Source organism: Molothrus ater, chromosome 7 (assembly GCF_012460135.2).
Source record: "Molothrus ater isolate BHLD 08-10-18 breed brown headed cowbird chromosome 7, BPBGC_Mater_1.1, whole genome shotgun sequence".
NCBI classification, from domain to species: Eukaryota; Metazoa; Chordata; class Aves; order Passeriformes; family Icteridae; genus Molothrus; species Molothrus ater.
In genome coordinates, this window is record NC_050484.2 from 37,105,835 (window position 1) to 37,123,902 (window position 18,068).

At 53.7% G+C, this 18,068-nt stretch overlaps 1 protein-coding gene across 6 annotated transcripts in view; it reads left to right on the top strand.

The window, feature by feature from the left end:
• Positions 1–17,731, top strand: part of FMNL2 (formin like 2) — a 115,805-nt gene extending 98,074 nt beyond the window's left edge. Inside the window, exons 13-28 of one of the 6 annotated variants that reach the window (XM_036386332.2) lie at positions 799–900; positions 1,295–1,604; positions 2,297–2,497; positions 3,384–3,404; positions 4,995–5,119; positions 5,926–6,128; positions 7,383–7,617; positions 8,501–8,569; positions 8,662–8,742; positions 9,676–9,805; positions 9,883–10,046; positions 10,168–10,269; positions 10,707–10,805; positions 11,500–11,623; positions 13,319–13,452; positions 15,947–16,057. In XM_036386332.2, the coding sequence (XP_036242225.1) occupies positions 799–900; positions 1,295–1,604; positions 2,297–2,497; positions 3,384–3,404; positions 4,995–5,119; positions 5,926–6,128; positions 7,383–7,617; positions 8,501–8,569; positions 8,662–8,742; positions 9,676–9,805; positions 9,883–10,046; positions 10,168–10,269; positions 10,707–10,805; positions 11,500–11,623; positions 13,319–13,410 (2,058 nt within the window). In that variant the 3' untranslated portion in view covers positions 13,411–13,452; positions 15,947–16,057. Of the gene's footprint in view, positions 1–798; positions 901–1,294; positions 1,605–2,296; positions 2,498–3,383; positions 3,405–4,994; positions 5,120–5,925; positions 6,129–7,382; positions 7,618–8,500; positions 8,570–8,661; positions 8,743–9,675; positions 9,806–9,882; positions 10,047–10,167; positions 10,270–10,706; positions 10,806–11,499; positions 11,624–13,318; positions 13,453–14,532; positions 15,349–15,946 lie in introns of those variants that run through there. The other 5 variants (XM_036386329.2, XM_036386331.2, XM_036386335.2 and 2 more) reach the window with 5 other exon arrangements.
• Positions 17,732–18,068: the final 337 nt, after the last annotated feature.

Consider the following 18,068-nt stretch of genomic DNA (forward strand, 5'->3'; position numbering starts at 1 on the left):
AGCGTTTTTAACATGAAGATACCTTAAAACTGACAACACTTCCGGGCTGGCCTGGCCCAGTGTGCGGGGAGGCTCACTGGGAAAAAGCCTTGGGATGGCTGGGCCTCTGAACTGGGAAAGAACCAGGCACTGCTTGTGCTCCCAGCAGGGTTCACCTGGCACAGGTGTAGGAGCTGGGAGAGCTGGTTTCCATGCAAAACTCTGACTCCTCAGCAGAGCAGGCCCAAAATAGGGGAAAAAACATCCTGCCTGTGCTTTAAACTCAGGAGGGAAAGGGCTGGAAAATCCTCTTGAGTAGATGCTCAGGGTTTGCTGTCCCAAACCTTGGGATCAGTTCTTTAGGCTGGAAGACATGGCCTGGCTTTTGGAGAATAATTTAAAAAAAGGGGTTTTCCATACTTTAAAACTGAGAAAAGGCTTTTCCTTCTCTCAGCACCCCTGTATTCCCATCACTTGGAATAAATATTGTTCTTAACTCGCTGTGCAGAGTTTGCCCCTCTGAGGTGTTGTAGGAGCCAGGGAATGGTTTGGGTTGGCAGGGACATTAAAACCCATCCAGCTCAACCCCTGCCACAGGCAGGGACACCTTCCACCATCCCTGGTTGCTCCAAGCCCATTCCAACTTGATGTCTCCCATCTCAGGCAGGAATCTGTTCACTTTCCAAGGAAAGGCTTCAGGGTTTCCTGCAATAACAATAAGTTATCCATTTATCCAACATGGATACCTCTTACCTCTTATTTTGATGGATAAACCCCGAGTTTTCCAGTTCTTTAATCCATTTCTCTTTTGCTGGATAGTTATCTGAAAAACTCCAGGATACAGAGAATGAAGCCATGGCCAAAATTGTGGAACTGGAAAAGCAGCTGATGCAAAGGAACAAAGAACTGGACGTGATCAGGGTGAGTGGGTTCCACAGGGAAGCCCTGGGTGCATTCAGGATGCAGGGAGTGGGGACATGGATCTGGGGCAGGGGAATTCTCTTGGCTTCCCCATATTGAACCTGGGGCAGATTGAAGGTGGAATTGTTTGTGTGTGCACTCAAAGCATGGATGGAAATCCCTTTGGGTGTGCCAGGAGTCACTGAGTGAGGGGGACACATCTCATTCCCCAGCTCTGGTGCATTCCAGGTGGGAGTTTTGGACCTGTGGAGGTTCCAAAGGATGGGAGAATCCAGAATTTCTCTGCGGGGTGCTGCCCTGGGCACATACAGTGCAATCCCTTCTCTAGATCACGCTGTTCTGGTGCTGCCCTTGGGATTCTGAATGCACATTCCCTGCTCCTGTGTCATTCCAGGAGATCTACAAGGATGCCAACAGCCAGGTTCACACCCTGAGGAAGATGGTGAAGGAGAAGGAGGAAGCCATCCAGCGCCAGTCCACGCTGGAGAAGAAGATCCACGAGCTGGAGAAGCAGGGAACCATCAAGATCCAGAAGAAAGGGGATGGGGACATCTCCATCCTTCCCGTGGCCCTGGGCTCCGGGATGGTGCCAGCAGGGGCAGAGGCAGTGCCAGGGACCTGTGCCACACCTGGAGCTGCCCCCTCGGTGCCACTGCCCCCACCTCCACCCCCCCTGCCCGCCCTGCCAGGCTCACCTGAGGCAGGTGAGGAAGGAGGGGGATCCCAGCTGTGGGCACCAAAGCCCCTGGGCAGTTCCAGTGCCTGACCACCCTTCCCATGGGGAAACTCCTGATTCCTGAGGCTGCTCCCTCTCCTGCTGCCCCTGTTCCCTGGCAGCAGAGGGTGACCCCCACCTGGCTGCCCCCTCTATGGATGGAAATATTGGTCCCTTCTTTCCTGAGGGCACTTCCAGGCACTGAAGGCCTTTGGTGGCTCAGGGAATGGTTTGGGGGAGGCTCACTGGGAAAAAGCCTTGGGATGGCTGGGCCTCTGAACTGGGAACGAACCAGGCACTGGTTGTGCTTCCAGCAGGGTTCACCTGGCACAGGGAGCCTCTGGTCTGTGTAGGAGCTGGGAGAGCTGGTTTCCATGCAAAACTCCGACTCCTCAGCAGAGCAGGCCCAAAATAGGGGAAAAAACATCCTGCCTGTGCTTTAAACTCAGGAGGGAAAGGGCTGGAAAATCCTCTTGAGTAGATGCTCAGGGTTTGCTGTCCCAAACCTTGGTATCGGTTCCTTTAGGCTGGAAGACATGGCCTGGCTTTTGGAAAATAATTAAAAAAGGGGTTTTCCATCCTTTATTCCCTCAGGGTGGGCAGGGACATCACGGGGGTGCTGCGGCTCTTCCTCCGTGCCCCTTCCCTCCTCGGTAACTCCATTTTCCCTCCATCCCGCAGTGCCCAACGGCCCCGTGGCAGCGCCTGTGCCACCCCCACCACCTCCACCTCCCCCTCCTCCTCCTCCTCCTCCTCCTCCTCCTCTCCCGGGCCCAGCTCCGGATGCAGCTCCAGCGGCTCCGCTGCCGCCGCCGCCGCCCTCGGCTCCCCCCCTGCCCGGCACAGCCTCGCCCACCGTGGTCTTCAACTCTGGCCTGGCAGGTAAAGCTCCCCCAGGGCTCCCACCCATTGTTCCTCACCGGGCTGGGGATGAGGGGCTCCTGGAAGGGGAAGGAAGGAGCATTCCGGGCTCCCTGAGGTTGCCCAGAGGAGCTGTGGCTGCTCCATGCACCCCTGAAGTGTCCGGCTTGGAGCAGCCTGGGATGGGGGAACTGGGTCATCCTCAATGTCCCTCCCACCCCAAACCAGTGGGACATTCTGGGATTTATCAACCCAGCTGGTTGGGTGTGGTCTGGAAGAGGTGGATTCTCCAGTGGAGCAAAACTCACACCAAAAGTGTTTTATAAACAGGGTCGGTTTTGACTTTGGCAGAATATGGGTTTGATTTCTTATGAGAAGAAGTATCAGTGCAAAATTTGTGACATTTTTGGAAGAAGAGGCAAAATTTGGGGATGTTTTGGAAGGAAGAACAAAGTGCTGCCCATCCTTACCCATGTTTTAGTCACTGCCTCCCACCAGCTGTCTCAGAGCTCACTGGTGTCTGCAGAAATCTCCAGAGCTTGTTAGGAGTCCAAAGAAAGAGACTCTCATTAAGAGCTTTGTTAAGGACAAAAAAATCTACTTAAATATTCCAGCCTTGAAAGGTTCCTTGGAAGACAAGACACATCCTGGCTCAGAGGGTCCCAGGGTGTTCTGTAGGGAAATCCGGCCCTGAGGGAAGGTGCCTGGGGGCTGCTGGGCTGCAGATCCCATTTTTCAGTGGGAATTCTGAGGGAGTGGGACTGGAAGTGCCTTTTCTGGGTGCAGGGGCTCTGCAGGAAGGAGCATTCCCAGGGCTGTGGGGCCAAGGGGAGTTGGGAAATAACAAATGCTGCTTCTCTGACCTCTCCTAACACTTGTTTCTCTGTTCCCTCTGCTTCCTGCTAAGATGGGCCCATCAAGCTCTTCTGTAGGTTCCTTCCTGCTAAGTATTCCTTATCCTGGCATGCCCTGTGTCCTGGGGTGTCCAGGGGCACCTGGGGGGTGTCCAGGGGATGGGCAGGGGGAGGTCGGAGCCAACCCTCGGGATTTGGGCACCCAGAGCTCGGGAAGGGAGGAGGAGGAGGAGGAGGAGGGGGAATCTGAAGGGGTTCTGAGCTCCATTATCTTTCCCACGAGGCATTCCTGCCTTCCCTGTCCTGGAATAACCCAGGAGCAGTTAATTATCCATTCCAGTGTGTGCACAAGTAGAAAATTTCCTTTTTCCATGGGTGTTCAAAGCTATTCCTTCTTTTCTTTTAGGAATTATTTTAAATATCCCTATCAGTTAAGCAGAGAGCAAAACCCTGTTTAGTGTAGATGAGCACAAGCTGGATAAATACAACTCCCAAAACACCCACTGGAATATTCTGTGTATTCCCTGTTACCCCATTTGGTGTCCAGCACTGCAGGACCAGGGTTTCTGTTCTGTGTTTGCCAGATTTTCTGGGGAGTAATTCAGGAGCAAAAGGTTGATTGATGGACTTTAATTCATTGATTTTGTAGCAAGGAGCAAACTTGTGTTCTCATGTAAGGAAAAGGAAATGGGAACTGGATTATGGAAATTAATACATGTGGCTTCCAGATTGAATGGAATAGGCACAGGAATAGGAATAGGAATAAGAATAGGATTAGGAACAGAAATAGGAATGGGAATAGAAATAGAAATAGGAATGGGAATAGAAATAGGAATAGACATAGGAATAGACATAGGAATAGGAATAGGAATAGGAATAGGAATAGGAATAGGAATAGGAACAGGAATAGGAGTAGGAACAGAAATAGGAATGGGAATAGAAATAGAAATAGGAATGGGAATAGAAATAGGAATAGACATAGGAATAGACATAGGAATAGGAATAGGAATAGGAATAGGAATAGGAATAGGAATAGGGTTGTTCCCTTGCTCAATCAGGCCTCATTTCCAGGTTTCATTTTCACAGCTCCTCTGTTTAAATTCCTAAATTACTCCAAAGTTCCCAAATGACTCGGATTTGCACAGCGCAGGAATTAAAACCTGGTTTTGAACCCCTGTTAAAGCCCAGCTTTACTGCAGCTCATCCCCTTTGGCCTTGAAACTCAAACCTGCTGAGAAGCTGCCCCACTGCAGTTTCCCCACATCCCATTTCCCAAAACCTTGGGAATGGGGCATTTTTCCCTTCCTGTCCCCTGTTTGTGACACAGCTCAGAGTGGCTCTGCCAGCAGCAGGACAGGGCTGAATTCACCCACTCTCCTCCTTTCCCATGGAATTTGCACAGAGCCTGGGAGTTCAGGTCAATCCAGGCAGCTCGTGGGGATACAGGGATCCCAGATTTCCCTGTGGGAGGTTTGCAGAGCCCTGGGGGCTGGTGCTGTCCTGCTGAGGGCTGGGTCCCCCTCTCCAGCAGCCTCTGGAGGCAGTGACACCTTTCCAGGATCCCAGTGGGGCGGTCAGCTCAGCCCAGTTCTCCCCCAGGGCTGGGGAGCTGCTCTGGGGCGCTGCCAGGCGGCTTCTCAGGAGCTGCCCCTGTGTGTCCCCAGCTGTGAAGATCAAGAAGCCCATCAAGACCAAGTTCCGCATGCCCGTGTTCAACTGGGTGGCCCTGAAGCCCAACCAGATCAACGGCACCGTCTTCAACGAGATCGACGACGAGCGCATCCTCGAGGTGCCCCTGCTCCCTCCCCTCCCGCCCTGCTGCCCTGCACAGCCTGCCTTCCAAACAGGGAATGTTTGCCTTGGAAAAGCCTCCCAGGCTGCCCAGTCCAGCCCTCAAACCAGCACTGCCCCCAAGGTGCCACATGCACAGGGGTTAAATCCCTCCAGGAGTGGGGGCTCCAGCCCCTTCCAGTGCCTGCCCACGCTTGCCAATGTCCAATATTTCCTAATATCCAACTGAAGCTCTGCTGGAGCAGCCTGGTTCCATTTGCTCTCCTCCTGTCCCTGCTCCCTGGGAGCAGAGCTGTCCTGTCCTGTCTCCTGTCCCACCCTGTCAGGGAGTTGTGGGGAGTGGGAAGTTCTCCACAGGGGTAGGGCATGGCAGTGACCCTGGGAAGGGGCTCATTCCAGGTCCTGGACGCTCCCATGGATGCTTTAGCCATGGCTGGATAAAGCACCGGTGCTCACCAATGTTTTCCTGAATTTCTGAACCTGTGCAGAGCTGTTTGGGGCTGGATTTCTGGGATCTGGCCAGAATTCCTCATCCCAGCTCAGGAGTGTGTTCCTTCAGTCCCTCAGCCTCTGTCAGAGCTCTCTGGGCTCCAAAGCCAGGTTGGACAGGGCTGGAAAAACCTGAGCTGGTGCAAGCTGTCCCTGCCCATGGCAGGGGGTGGAACTGGGATGAGCTTTAAGATTCCAACCCAAACCATTCCATGGTTCCATGACCCTGTCTCAGCCACCACAAGGCTTTCCCTGCAGCTCTGGATGAGGATTTTAGTGTTCCCTGCAGGATAAATCCTTTCCTTTCCTTTCCAGGATCTAAACGTGGATGAATTTGAGGAGATCTTCAAAACGAAAGCCCAGGGCCCAGCCATGGATCTGACCTCCAGCAAGCAGAAGATCCCTCAGAAAGGCTCCAACAAGGTGACACTGCTGGATGCCAACAGAGCCAAGAACTTGGCCATCACCCTGCGCAAAGCCGGCAAGACGGCGGACGAGATCTGCAAAGCCATCCACGTGTGAGTGCAGCCAAGGAGCCCTGCGAGGGCTGGGAAGGGCTGATGGAAAAAATTCCAGGGGGGAGGACACAATGGTGGTGGATTCCCAGAAATCAGAGCTGGATTTGTGTTGCTGAGTCACTGTTGGGGTTGGACAAATCAGCGCTTCCTGCATTAAAGCAGCTCGTTCCAGCCTGTCCGGTTTGCCGTGGCAGCTCCACGGTGTTTCCTGTCCCAGGGAGCAAAATCCAGAGGGAACCCGGGAAGAGGCAGCTCTTGTGGTTTGCTCCATGAAGGATGAGTTTAGTCCAGGTGCTGGAGCAGATTTTGCATGGAATTAGGTTTGTGGAGTGGCCTCAGGCAGTGATATGGATCCTTCCCTGCTCCTGGGACAGGTGGAGCTGCTCTTGGGGCTGATCCCAAATCCATTCAGACTCACTGGGGCCATGGCAAACATCTCCCACTCCTCCCTCAAGGAATATCCCCAAATCCGTCCAGACTCATCCTGGCCATGGCAAACATCTCCCGCTCCTCCCTTAAGGAATATCTCCAAAATGTGGATACACGAACTTTGCCTTTGGCTGAGAATGACCCAAACCTGCCCCAGGTCCTGGCAGGTTCAGCAGTTGGGCTTCAGGGGGCTCTAGGCCATTTAAATACAAATATTTGCTCCTCCCCACTTCTTTTCCTGGAAAAGTGAGCCTGGAGGGGTGGGGGAATGGCCTCGTGTTGGAAATGGAAGCAGCACCATTCCCATTATCCCTGGATCCTGTTCCCATATGCATGGGATGGGCAGGAGGAGCTTCACAGCTTCTTCTTTACTTTTCTTCATGTGGAGCTGAATCCCAGACTGCTCTGGGCTGGGAGGGACCTTAAAGCCCATCCAGTTCATCCAGGGACACCTCCCACTGTCCCAGGCTGCTCCAACCCTGTCCAGCCTGGCCTTGGGCACTGCCAGGGATCCAGGGGCAGCACCAGCTGCTCTGGCAATCCCAGCCCAGCCAGGAATTCCCAATTCCCAGTGTCCCACCCATCCCTGCCCTCTGGCACTGGCAGCCATTCCCTGGCTCCTGTCCCTCCATCCCTTGTCCCCAGTCCCTCTCCAGCTCTCCTTGAGCCCCTTCAGGCCCTGCCAGGGGCTCTGAGCTCTGCCTGGAGCCTTCCCTTCTCCAGGGGAACATTCCCAGCTCTCCCAGCCCGGCTCCATGGCAGAGGGACATCCATGGCCTGGCCTGCAGCTCTGTCCCCACACCCTTTTCTGGGATTTTCCTGCAGCTTTGACCTGAAGACGCTGCCGGTGGATTTCGTGGAGTGCCTGATGCGGTTCCTGCCCACGGAGAACGAGGTGAAGGTGCTGAGGCTCTACGAGAGGGAGAGGAAGCCCCTGGAGAACCTGTCAGACGAGGACAGGTTCATGATGCAGTTCAGCAAGATCGAGAGGCTGATGCAGAAAATGACCATCATGGCCTTCATCGGCAACTTCGCCGAGAGCATCCAGATGCTCACCCCGGTGAGCGGGAGCAGGGAACAGCTGGGAGGGACCAGGGAATCATGGATCCAGCCCCTGGCCCTGCACAGACACCCCAGAACCCCAGCCTGGGCATCCCTGGAGTGCTGTCCAAACACTCCTGGAGCTCCTGGGAATGTGCCCATTCCCTGGGGAGCCTGGGCAGCCTCAAAGGAATATAGTTGGGAAAAGTTGGTGCTGGTCCATGGGCCCTTGTTGCATCCAGCCTGAATCCCTGGGACAGCTGTAGGGGTTGGAATATGAATCCTTATTTACATCTGAGGGGGGTAAATCCTTATTTACATCTGAGGGGGGTAAATCCGGGTTTGGAATCCTGGGGTGTCAGGGAAGGGGAACATTCACAGAATCCCAGATGGGTTGTGGTGGGAGGGAAAATAAGGAATATCGCAATCCACCCTGCCATGGGCAGGAACAACCTCCCACTGTCCCAGGCTGCTCCAAGCCCCCATGTCAATCCTGGCCTGGGACACTTTCAGGGATCCAGGGGCAGCCCCAGCTGCTCTGGCAATCCCAGCCCAGCCAGGAATTCCCAATTCCCAATGTCCCACCCATCCCTGCCCTCTGGCACTGGGAGCCATTCCCTGGCTCCTGTCCCTCCATCCCTTGTCCCCAGTCCCTCTGCAGCTCTCCTGGAGCCCCTTCAGGCCCTGCCAGGGGCTCTGAGCTCTGCCTGGAGCCTTCCCTTCTCCAGGGGAACATTCCCAGCTCTCCCAGCTCTGTTCCATGGCAGAGGGACATCAGTGCTCTGTCCCATGGTGTGGATAAAAACCAGGAAGGTTTTTTTCCAGGATGTGAGTGTTTGGATGTTCATTTTCCTCCTGGCTGGATGTGCATTAACCAAAGCTCTCCCTGTGTTTCCCTGCAGCAACTCCACGCCATAATCGCTGCCTCTGTCTCCATAAAGTCATCCCAAAAGCTTAAGAAAATCCTGGAGGTAGGTCTGGTCTCAGCTCTCCTTCCAGGGGTGTCTAAACCTCCAGGATTTTGTCATGAGAATTCCTGCTGTGCTCTGTTTCATCCTGGCAGATCATCCTGGCTCTTGGGAATTACATGAACAGCAGCAAACGAGGGGCTGTGTATGGATTTAAGCTGCAGAGTTTAGACCTGGTAAGAAAAGCAGGGATGTGCTGTGGGCACCAGCTGGGAATTGGAGCTGTGAGTTCTTGAGGCTGGAAAAACCTTCCAAGATCATGGAGTCCAACCATCCCCAGCACTGCCCAGGCCACCACTGCCCCATGTCCCCAGTGCCACATGCACAGGGCTGTGACATCCCTGTAGGGATGGGGGCTCCACCTGGGCACCTTTTCCTGCAGGAATTGCCCCAAAATCCACCCTGAGCTGCCCTGGGCCAGCCTGAGGCCGTTCCCTCTGCTCCTGTCCCTGTGCCCTGGGAGCAGAGCCCGACCCCCCCGGCTGTGCCCTCCTGGCAGGGAATTCCAGAGAGGGAAAAGATCCCTGGGGATCCTCCTTGGCTCCAGCCTGAGCCCCTGCCCAGCTCCCTCAGGGATTCTGCAGCCCCTGCCCAGCTCCCTCAGGGATTCTCCAGCCATTCCCAGCCCCCTCAGGGATTCTGCAGCCCCTGCCCAGCTCCCTCAGGGATTCTGCAGCCCCTGCCCAGCTCCCTCAGGGATTCTCCAGCCATTCCCAGCCCCCTCAGGGATTCTGCAGCCATTCCCAGCTCTGTTCCCTTCCCTGGCCCCGCTCCAGCCCCTCAGGGTGCCTCTTGTCCCAGAGCTGTCCCTGGAGGTGCCCCAGCAGTGCCAGCACAGGGATGGGCACTGCCCTGGGGCTCTGTCACACCAGAGCTGGCACAGCCCAGGGGCCTCTTGCCCAGCTGGGCACCCCTGGGCTCGTGTTCATCACCCCCAGATCCTTTCCCAGTTTTCCAGGCTCTCTATCCCAACCCTCTGACCCTTCAGAGGGTCCTGGTGAGCCAGGTGGCTGCTGGGGACTCCAGTGGTGGTTCCCAGCATGGAGAACACGCTGGAGCACCCCAGTGAGTCCCTGTGCTCCCTACACGTGTGTTCCTGCTGCTCCCAGCTCCTGGAGACCAAGTCTACGGACCGGAAGCAGACGCTGCTGCACTACATCTCCAACGTGGTGAAGGAGAAGTACCAGCACGTGGCCCTGTTCTACAACGAGCTGCACTACGTGGAGAAGGCAGCCGCAGGTACAGCCCCTCCTGTGCCCTGCCCTGCCCTGCTGGGACACTCCTGGCACGCTCAGCATTCCTGCCCCGCTCCCCAGTGTCCCTGGAGAACGTCCTGCTGGACGTGAAGGAGCTGCAGCGGGGCCTGGAGCTGACCAAGCGCGAGTACACCATGCACGACCACAACACCATGCTCAAGGACTTCATCCAGAGCAACGAGGGCAAGCTCAAGAAGCTCCAGGATGACGCCAAAATAGCCCAGGTACTTCTGTGCTCCCGGGATCCGCCGTGAGGGGGTGACACCCAGGGATGGGGTGTGTTCCCATGGAATGCTGGGGATGCCTGGGAGGGTGTGCAGGGCACTGAGGCTGGGCCTGTTGCAGGATGCCTTCGATGATGCTGTGAAGTATTTCGGGGAGAATCCCAAGACAACCCCACCCTCAGTCTTCTTCCCAGTGTTCGTCCGCTTTGTGAAGGCCTACAAGGTAAACCTGAGCTTCCTTGCCCTTGTCCTCCTCCTCTTCCTTCTCCTCCTCCTCCTCCTCTTCATCCTCTTTGTCCTCCCTCAACTTCTCCTCCTATACTCCTCCTCCTCCTCCTTCTTTTCCCTTTCCTTTCCTTTCCTTTCCTTTCCTTTCCTTTCCTTTCCTTTCCTTTCCTTTCCTTTCCTTTCCTTTCCTTTCCTTTCCTTTCCTTCTTCCTTTTCCTTTCTTTTTCTTTTCTTCCTCCTCCTTCTCTTTTTCCTCCTCCTTCTTCTTTCTCCTCCTCTTTTCTCCTTTGCATTCTCCTTTCTCCTTCTCCTTTCTTCTCCTCCTTCTTTCTCCTTGTCCTCTCCCTCCCTCAGAAAGCCCCATGGTGGCACAGATCCCATTCCTACCTGGCTCCCCTGGGATCTCTAACCCATGGATTTTCTCACAAACAGCAAGCAGAGGAAGAAAATGAGCTGAGGAAAAAGCAGGAACAGGCCTTAATGGAAAAACTCATGGAGCAAGAAGCATTGATGGAGCAACAGGACCAAAAGGTATGGCACAGATACAGCTTCCAGGTGGGATTGGGATCCTGATTTTCAGAAACCTCAGCTCCAAGTGAGGAACTGTAGTTGCCTAGAAAGAGAGTCTGGAAGTTTTTATGGAGGAAACTGGGATAGGCTGGAAAAGTCCAATGTCGGTTCTGCTGCTTTGGAAGTCTGAAAAATTAAGGAAAACTAAATAGGTGGAAAGTTGTAATGAGCTAAACTTTATCCTTCCCTGACTTCTCCATGGAGTTGGAGCAAGAAAGGAGGAGAAGGAGAAAGGAGAAGGAGGAAAAGAAGAGAAGGAGGAGGAGGAAAAGAAAAGCAAGAGGAGAAAGAGGAGAAGGAGAAGAGTATAGGAGGAGAAGAATTGGGGGGAGGACAAGGAGGATGAGGAGGAGGAGAAAGAGAAGAGGAGGAGGAGAAAGAGAAGAGGAAGAGAGGAGGAGAAAGAGAAGAGGAGGAGGAGAAAGAGAAGAGGAGGAGGAGAAAGAGGAGGATGAGAAAGAGAAGAGGAGGAGGAGAAAGAGAAAAGGATGAGGAGAAAGAGAAAGAGGAGGAGGAGGCCGGTGGCAGCCTTGGGAACGGGGTGGAAACGGCAGTTCCTGTGGGAATTGCTGGGGCACAGGGGTGAGTGAGGCTCAGGAAGAAGGCCAGGAGAGGAAGGGCAGCTCCGTGCTGACCATGGCGCTGTGTGTCCCAGTCCCCATCCCACAAGAGCAAGCGGCAGCAGCAGGAGCTGATCGCGGAGCTGCGGCGCCGGCAGGTCAAGGACAACCGGCACGTGTACGAGGGCAAGGACGGCGCCATCGAGGACATCATCACAGGTACCCTCTGCCAGCTGGGATCCCTGCCACGCTCAGAGCCCCCCTCCTTTGCTCCCCTCCTGCTTGTGTGGTGTGGAGCAAGTGCAGAAGGTTCTGCTCCTTCTCTTCCAGCCCGGGGGACACCCGCAGGGTTGTAGAGCAGGCAGGGAGCGCCTGGTGCCAGCAGCTGCTCCAGCTGTGCCCGGTGGATCTGCCCCAGATCCCTCTTTTCTCCCCACAAATGGGATCAGGGTCAGGATGAAGAGCATCTGTTCTCATTAAGATTGATCCCAGAAATCCCTCAGTCAGCCCCCAGTGACCCCAGACTGCTCCAGGTTTTCCTGCTGATTCCAGAGGGAAGGGACACAGCCCCTGGTGCAGCCAGGCACAGTCAGGACTTGGCTGCAAATATTTGCTGATTGAAAGAGCCACCTGAACTGCATCTTTCCCAGGAATTAAATCCTTTTTAACACCTCCAGCTTCTGGGATTGCAGAACTGGGAGTTTTCCACGTGTTTTTTACCTGCGGTGTGGAAGGAAAATGATTTAACACCTCAGGAGCTTCACAAACTCCGTTTCCTTGCACAGAACCCAAAAATAAAAGGTGTTTGCCAACTGCTCCTGGAAGTTTTCCACAGGAGCTTTTCCTGCAGAAGGGCAGGAGAGCTCTTTGATCCCTCACTAAGGAAGCCAGGGAATTTTTGCCCAATTGGATGAAGTGTGTGAAGCTTGCCCAACTCCTTTTAACCTTGATTAATGGCCCTGAGATAACATTCCTCATTTAAAGGGCATGGTGGCAATAATATCCAACCTGGCATTGCTTCCACAACTCCTCCGGACTCCTGGGACTTGGTTTAATTGGAAAAATGGTTTTCCTGCTCTGTGGAAGGAACAGATTGTGTGGCAGATGCCCATCCCTATGGAAAAAACCATCCAGGGGAGAGGGTGCCAGGCTTCAATTAAACATTTCCTGCACTCTTGTGCCTGGATTTGCCCATTTTGGGGCCTCAAGCCACGGAGGAGGAAAGGTCAGGCATGGAAGGTCAGGTAGGACCAAGGTCACCTCCCTGTCCCTGGAGATCTCCCAGTAAATCCTGCACCTCCCCATCTCTGGGAGTGCTCCAGGCCAGGCTGGATGGGGCTTGGAACACTTTGGGACAGTGGAAGGTGTCCCTGCCCATAGCTGGGGTGACACTGGGTGGGATTTAAGGTCCCTTCCAACCCAAATCATCCCAAACACCAAGGTCTTCCCACAAACCTGTAGCACACCTTAAAGCAAGTCTTCAAGGGAATTATTTTCTATAGAGGGGGAATGGCTTTACCATGAAGGAAGGGTCAGGGATTGGGCAGGAATTCCTGGCTGGGTGGGTAGAGTGGCCCTGGCACAGGGTGCCCAGAGCAGCTGTGGCTGCCCCTGGATCCCTGGCAGTGCCCAAGGCCAGGCTGGACAGGGCTTGGAGCAGCCTGGGACAGTAGTGGGAGGTGTCCCTGCCATGGCAGGGTGGGATGGGATGAGTTTAAGGTCCCTCCCCACCCAGACCAGGCTGGGATTCCATGAGTGGCTGAAATACCTCCTGACGCCTCACGGCCACCTTGTCCCAAGGCCAGCGAGGAGCAGGCTGGAGCGTGTCCCAGTGTCCCTGTGGGAGCCCTGAGCTCTGCCCTGCTGGAGCAGGCTGACCTTGGTTTGTGTGTGGCTGTTGTTGTTCCCATGCAGTGCTGAAGACGGTGCCGTTCACCGCCCGAAGCGCCAAGCGCGGCTCTCGGTTCTTCTGCGACCCTGTTGTCCCTGAGGAATTCCATTACTAAACTCTCCCTCTTTCACACCTGACGCTCTTAGAAACCAGGAAGGTCGCTGTAGACTTTTTGCCACTTTGTTTGTGCGGATCTCAGCCAGGAATCTGTGACTGTTGAGTGTGTAGTGGTGTCCAGCGTCCTCCTGACTTTGTAGTGGTGTCCCCTCTGTCGCACGTCCTCTTCATCCCATCCCTATTCCCATCCCATCCCATCTGGCTGTCCTCGTGTCCCATAGAACAGCAAGCTGGGAGTCACTGGGATGAGTCTCCTGCAGTGCAAGGGCTGAGGAGCCCCAGCAGTGACAGCTCCCTTGGCTTGTGTCACCTCGGGGTGCCGTGCATGTGGCACCTCCGAGTGGAATTCCGGGCTGCATGGACCTTGGGAATGGCCTTGGGGGTGGCTTCTGGCTCGGGAATGACACCCATGGGGTGGTCTAGGATTCCTAACGAGCCCCTGCATGTTCAGCTGCATGGGGTGGAACAGCGGGGTGAAATCTCTCCTTGTTCTGTCATGTCCATATTTAACTCTCTTGTTCCACGTCAGTTCCATGCCAGCTTTATTTCATGGAATCAGGAATTCTCTCTGAGCTTGGAGCCCGTGCTGAGGCTGGGCTCAGTGTGTGGAGCAGGGGAGTGGGGAGCAGGGCTGGGAGTTGGGAATACAGGGCAGAACCGCCAGAATGGTGTCAATGCAAACCTGACATGGAACTGAGCGGTTCCCATCGTGGTGTCCCTCACCCAGCATGGCCCTGGACACTGTTGTCCTCATTAAGGACTCAGCTTAAGAAGCCAGCAGTGCTCCTTCCACCGTTCCCTGTGTAACTCCATCAGTGCTGCCAATAAATCCACAAACTAACCCACTCCATGGTTCTGTGCTCTTCCGGGTTCTCTCTGTGTTTCTCTTCCTGGAGCCAACCTTCAAAGCAGCTTGAACTGGGGTAGGGAGCGGCCTCCTGTCCCTCCTGCCCTGTCTAACCCCTCTTGCTCTGTGGTTTCTGCCCGGGAGGTTTGAACACTGACTTGACTTGCTCTTCATTCTCCATCCCATTTTTTTACTTAACCATCATTTTTTTGTGTTCTGTTTTTTTTCTTTTTTTTTTTTCTTTGTTGTTTTTTGTTTTTGTTTTCTGTTTAGCCCTAAAGAAGAATAATATCACTAAATTTCCCAATGTTCACTCGAGGGTAAGGATTTCTTCTAGCACAGCCGTGGTGGAGGATTCCCAGAGCTGGCAAGCATCTCTTTTTACTTGGCTTCCTCCTCTCTCTCTGTGCCAGGCAGCTGGTGGTAGATGTGGCTGAGCTAATACTGGTGAGACCCTTGAGGCCACTTGAGACCCAGATCCTTGATTTTCACCTCTGGAGGTGCAGAGATCCACAGGATGCTGGCTGGTGACCATCATCACACTGTTTTGGCCACTTCTCCTCAAGCTGAGCCCAAAACAGTTTTGTCCCCAAGTGCTGTTGGTTGGTGGCCATCTTCACGCTCCATTTTGGCCATTTTAATTCAAGTTGAGCCCAAAATAATCTTGTCCCCAGGTGTTGTTGGTTGGTGACCACCATCACACTCTGGTTTGGCCATTTCTCTTCAAGTCCAGCCCAAAATAGTTTTGTCCCTCGTGTTGCAGCCCCACAGCTGGGATCTGCATGAGGTGGACAATCTCCAACTCCAGGTGTGGAGAGGGAGGAGCTGAGAAGTTTGGGAGTTCTGTGTAACCCCCAACACAAGTTATCCAGGAAATCTGAGGGATTTACCCAGTCCAAGGCAAATTTGTTGGTCAGGAGACCAATATTTGAACTGGAATTGTCTTTAGTGTTCTCTTGTAGATGCATAGGTGACAGCACATGTGACATATGTAAAGGGCTTCCACCATCCCATCCATCAGCTTTCTGCCTCTTCCATCCATCCATCCATCCATCCATCCATCCATCCATCCATCCATCCATCCATCCATCCATCATCCATCCATCCATCCATCCATCCATCCATCTCCCATCCATCCCTTGCTCAGTGTTCCCTCCCGAGCTCTCCCCTCCTTTGGCTGATGAAGTGTCACTCCAGCCATGGAAAGCAGCTGGAGAGTCCCAGCCCAGTGCCAGCTGCTTTTCCCAGGGCACCTCCTTTAGATCTTGGAGGCCCTTGCCAACCCGAACAATTCCATGCTGAATGGGCTGTAGGGATCCTAAACCCATCCCGGCATGGCTCAGCTAGGGTCACGCACCTGCCATGAGGAACATCCTCCACCTCAGGTGTGTGGGAACGTGCAGGGAACACCCCAAACCACCTGGCTGGGCTCGATGTGGCCTTGGTGAGGGCTGTGAGGGGATTCCCACAGCACCATTCCCTCAGCACCATTCCCACCAGTATTATCCGGCCGCTGGGGCGCGTAGTTCGGGCACGTCCATCCTTCCCCGTGCCGCTGGGGCCGATCCCTGCTCCCGCGCTCCACAAGCTGCTTTGACTGGCTTCCAGCGGGCCTTTCCGTGTCTGTCGTGCCGTCCGCGCGTCCGTGTGTCCCGCGGGGGCGCTGCTGACTGCCGGCTCCCCGCAGATCTCCGGAACCAGCCGTACCGCCGGGCCGACGCGCTGAGGAGGAGCGTGCGCCGCCGCTTCGACGAGCACGGGCTGCGCTCCAACGGCGCCGAGCTGGCCATGTGAGCCGTGGGGCTGCGGCACGTTCCGCCCGCGCCGGGGAACACCGACCTCCTCCTCTTCCTCCTCCTCGTCCTCCTCCGCGGGGATCCCGGCCCTGCGCCGGGCTCTCCGCGCCAAGTGCCTCAAATGGAAGCTCCTGCTCCGACGGATCCAAGCAATAGGATTGGGCTTGGTTGGGTTTCTCCGGACTCTGCCGAGACTCTGCAGGATTTGTAACCAAAATGTAAAATAGGGGTGGGTTGGGGGGTTGGGTTGGTGAGAGCAAGGGCTCCCGTGGGCCTGACTGGTTGGAAACTGGGAATACTGGGACTGGATGTGCTTGGCTTTTAACGCTGGGCCGAGGGGCAGGCCCGGCCTTCAGCTGCACTTAACGGCTCTTTTAAATTCAATCTACAAAGACATTTGAGGGCTTTCTGTTCCTGGAACTAAAATAATCCCAAAGTAGAACCCAGCCCTTTTCCCAGCCCCTACAGCCTCCACATGGAAGGCAGGCCCACAGCCCCAGGGCTAGCAATGGAACAGGAGGTGCCCCCAGCCCAGCGCGGGGGTTTGGGATGCTCCAGGGCTTTGGCAGGCAGCGTTGGGATAACAGCGTATTTATTAATTAGCACTAAGCAATTAACACCCAGTAATCAGTATTAGGCTCTGAGGACCAGTGCAGTCCAGTTCCTGGCAGGGGGATTCCACCCCTGCTCCGGATCCCTGCTGGGGCTCCTTTGGAAGGGAAGCCCAGCCCGAAACTCCCGGTAGGGTTTAGGTTCTCCATGGCATTTTCCAAGCCTAAAAAGGGACAGGAGGCTGGTTTAGGACCATGGTGCCCCTCCCCGTGCCCCGGAGCAGCGGGGTGGATCCCACTCCCTGCCAGCAGCAGCCAGGAGTTGGGAAGAGCTGGACCGAGGAGAAATTTGTCCTTCCCAAATCCCATTTCGCTTCCAGCTTCCCTGCCTGGGCTCATCCATCTGTTAATTGTAAAATTTCTTGTATAGTATTTAACCATTCCATTTCTTTGCCCTTTTCCATTGTGCTCCTGTGAACCACTGGTGAAGGTCCCTGGTTTTTTTTGTTTCCCCTTGGATAATGTGTAGTTATATGATAATCTGTTTTTAAATGTACAGATATTTTGCTACAAAATTGGTGCAGTTTTTTATGGTTTTTACACTTCCCCCCCACTTTAGCCTCTGGGTAATATTGTAAATATTGTTTAAAAGGAAATAAATGCATCAAGCCTGTGCTATACAATCTGAATGTTATTTTAACTTATAGTTTTTGTTTTTATATTTAACTAAAAGGACAGTTTTGGACTCAGAGTTACCACACTGACCAATTTCCAGGAATTTTTCCTTGAAAAACTGCCAAGTTTTGCATTTACAGCACTGTGTACTTGACCTGCTAAAGAGAACATGCCACTGTTGGAATGAGTGCTTGGATCAAAGAAAATTGGATAATTTGAATTTCAAATTTCAGCACTTGTTGGGGTATAAGCACTAAATCTCATTTTCTTCAGCTGAAAGGTATTTTTATAATAAAAGCCCAGAATGAAAGCCAAGCTGGCATGTTCTCTTTAATATTTTTCTAGTCATAGATCTGCTTCTTAGCAAGATTAGAAGTGTTTCTAAAGCAGTTCACGTTCCTTTCCTGGTCTGTTCCTGCCATAAAATCAAATAAACTATTTACACTACTACACTGAAATCCAGAGGGGTTTTTTGGGTCACTTTTACCTGTTTTTTTCCCCAAAAAAATGCTGGTATTTGGTAGGTGAACACCTGGAGCTTGTGTGGATGAAGACTGAAAGAATTTTGCAAGAATCGATTTATTCTTTGTTATTCTGGAAGAGGCTGAGGGAAGAAATTTGAATGTTCCTGGCAGACACCAGGAGAGAAATAAATGGGGATGATTATTTGTCAGAAATGCACTCAAAACAATCCAAATATTTAAGGCCTAAATAGCTTGACTTTTAATATAAATTTTAATTTTTAAAAGGGTTTAATAAAATTATTCTGGGGTGGGAGGGGGGGGTC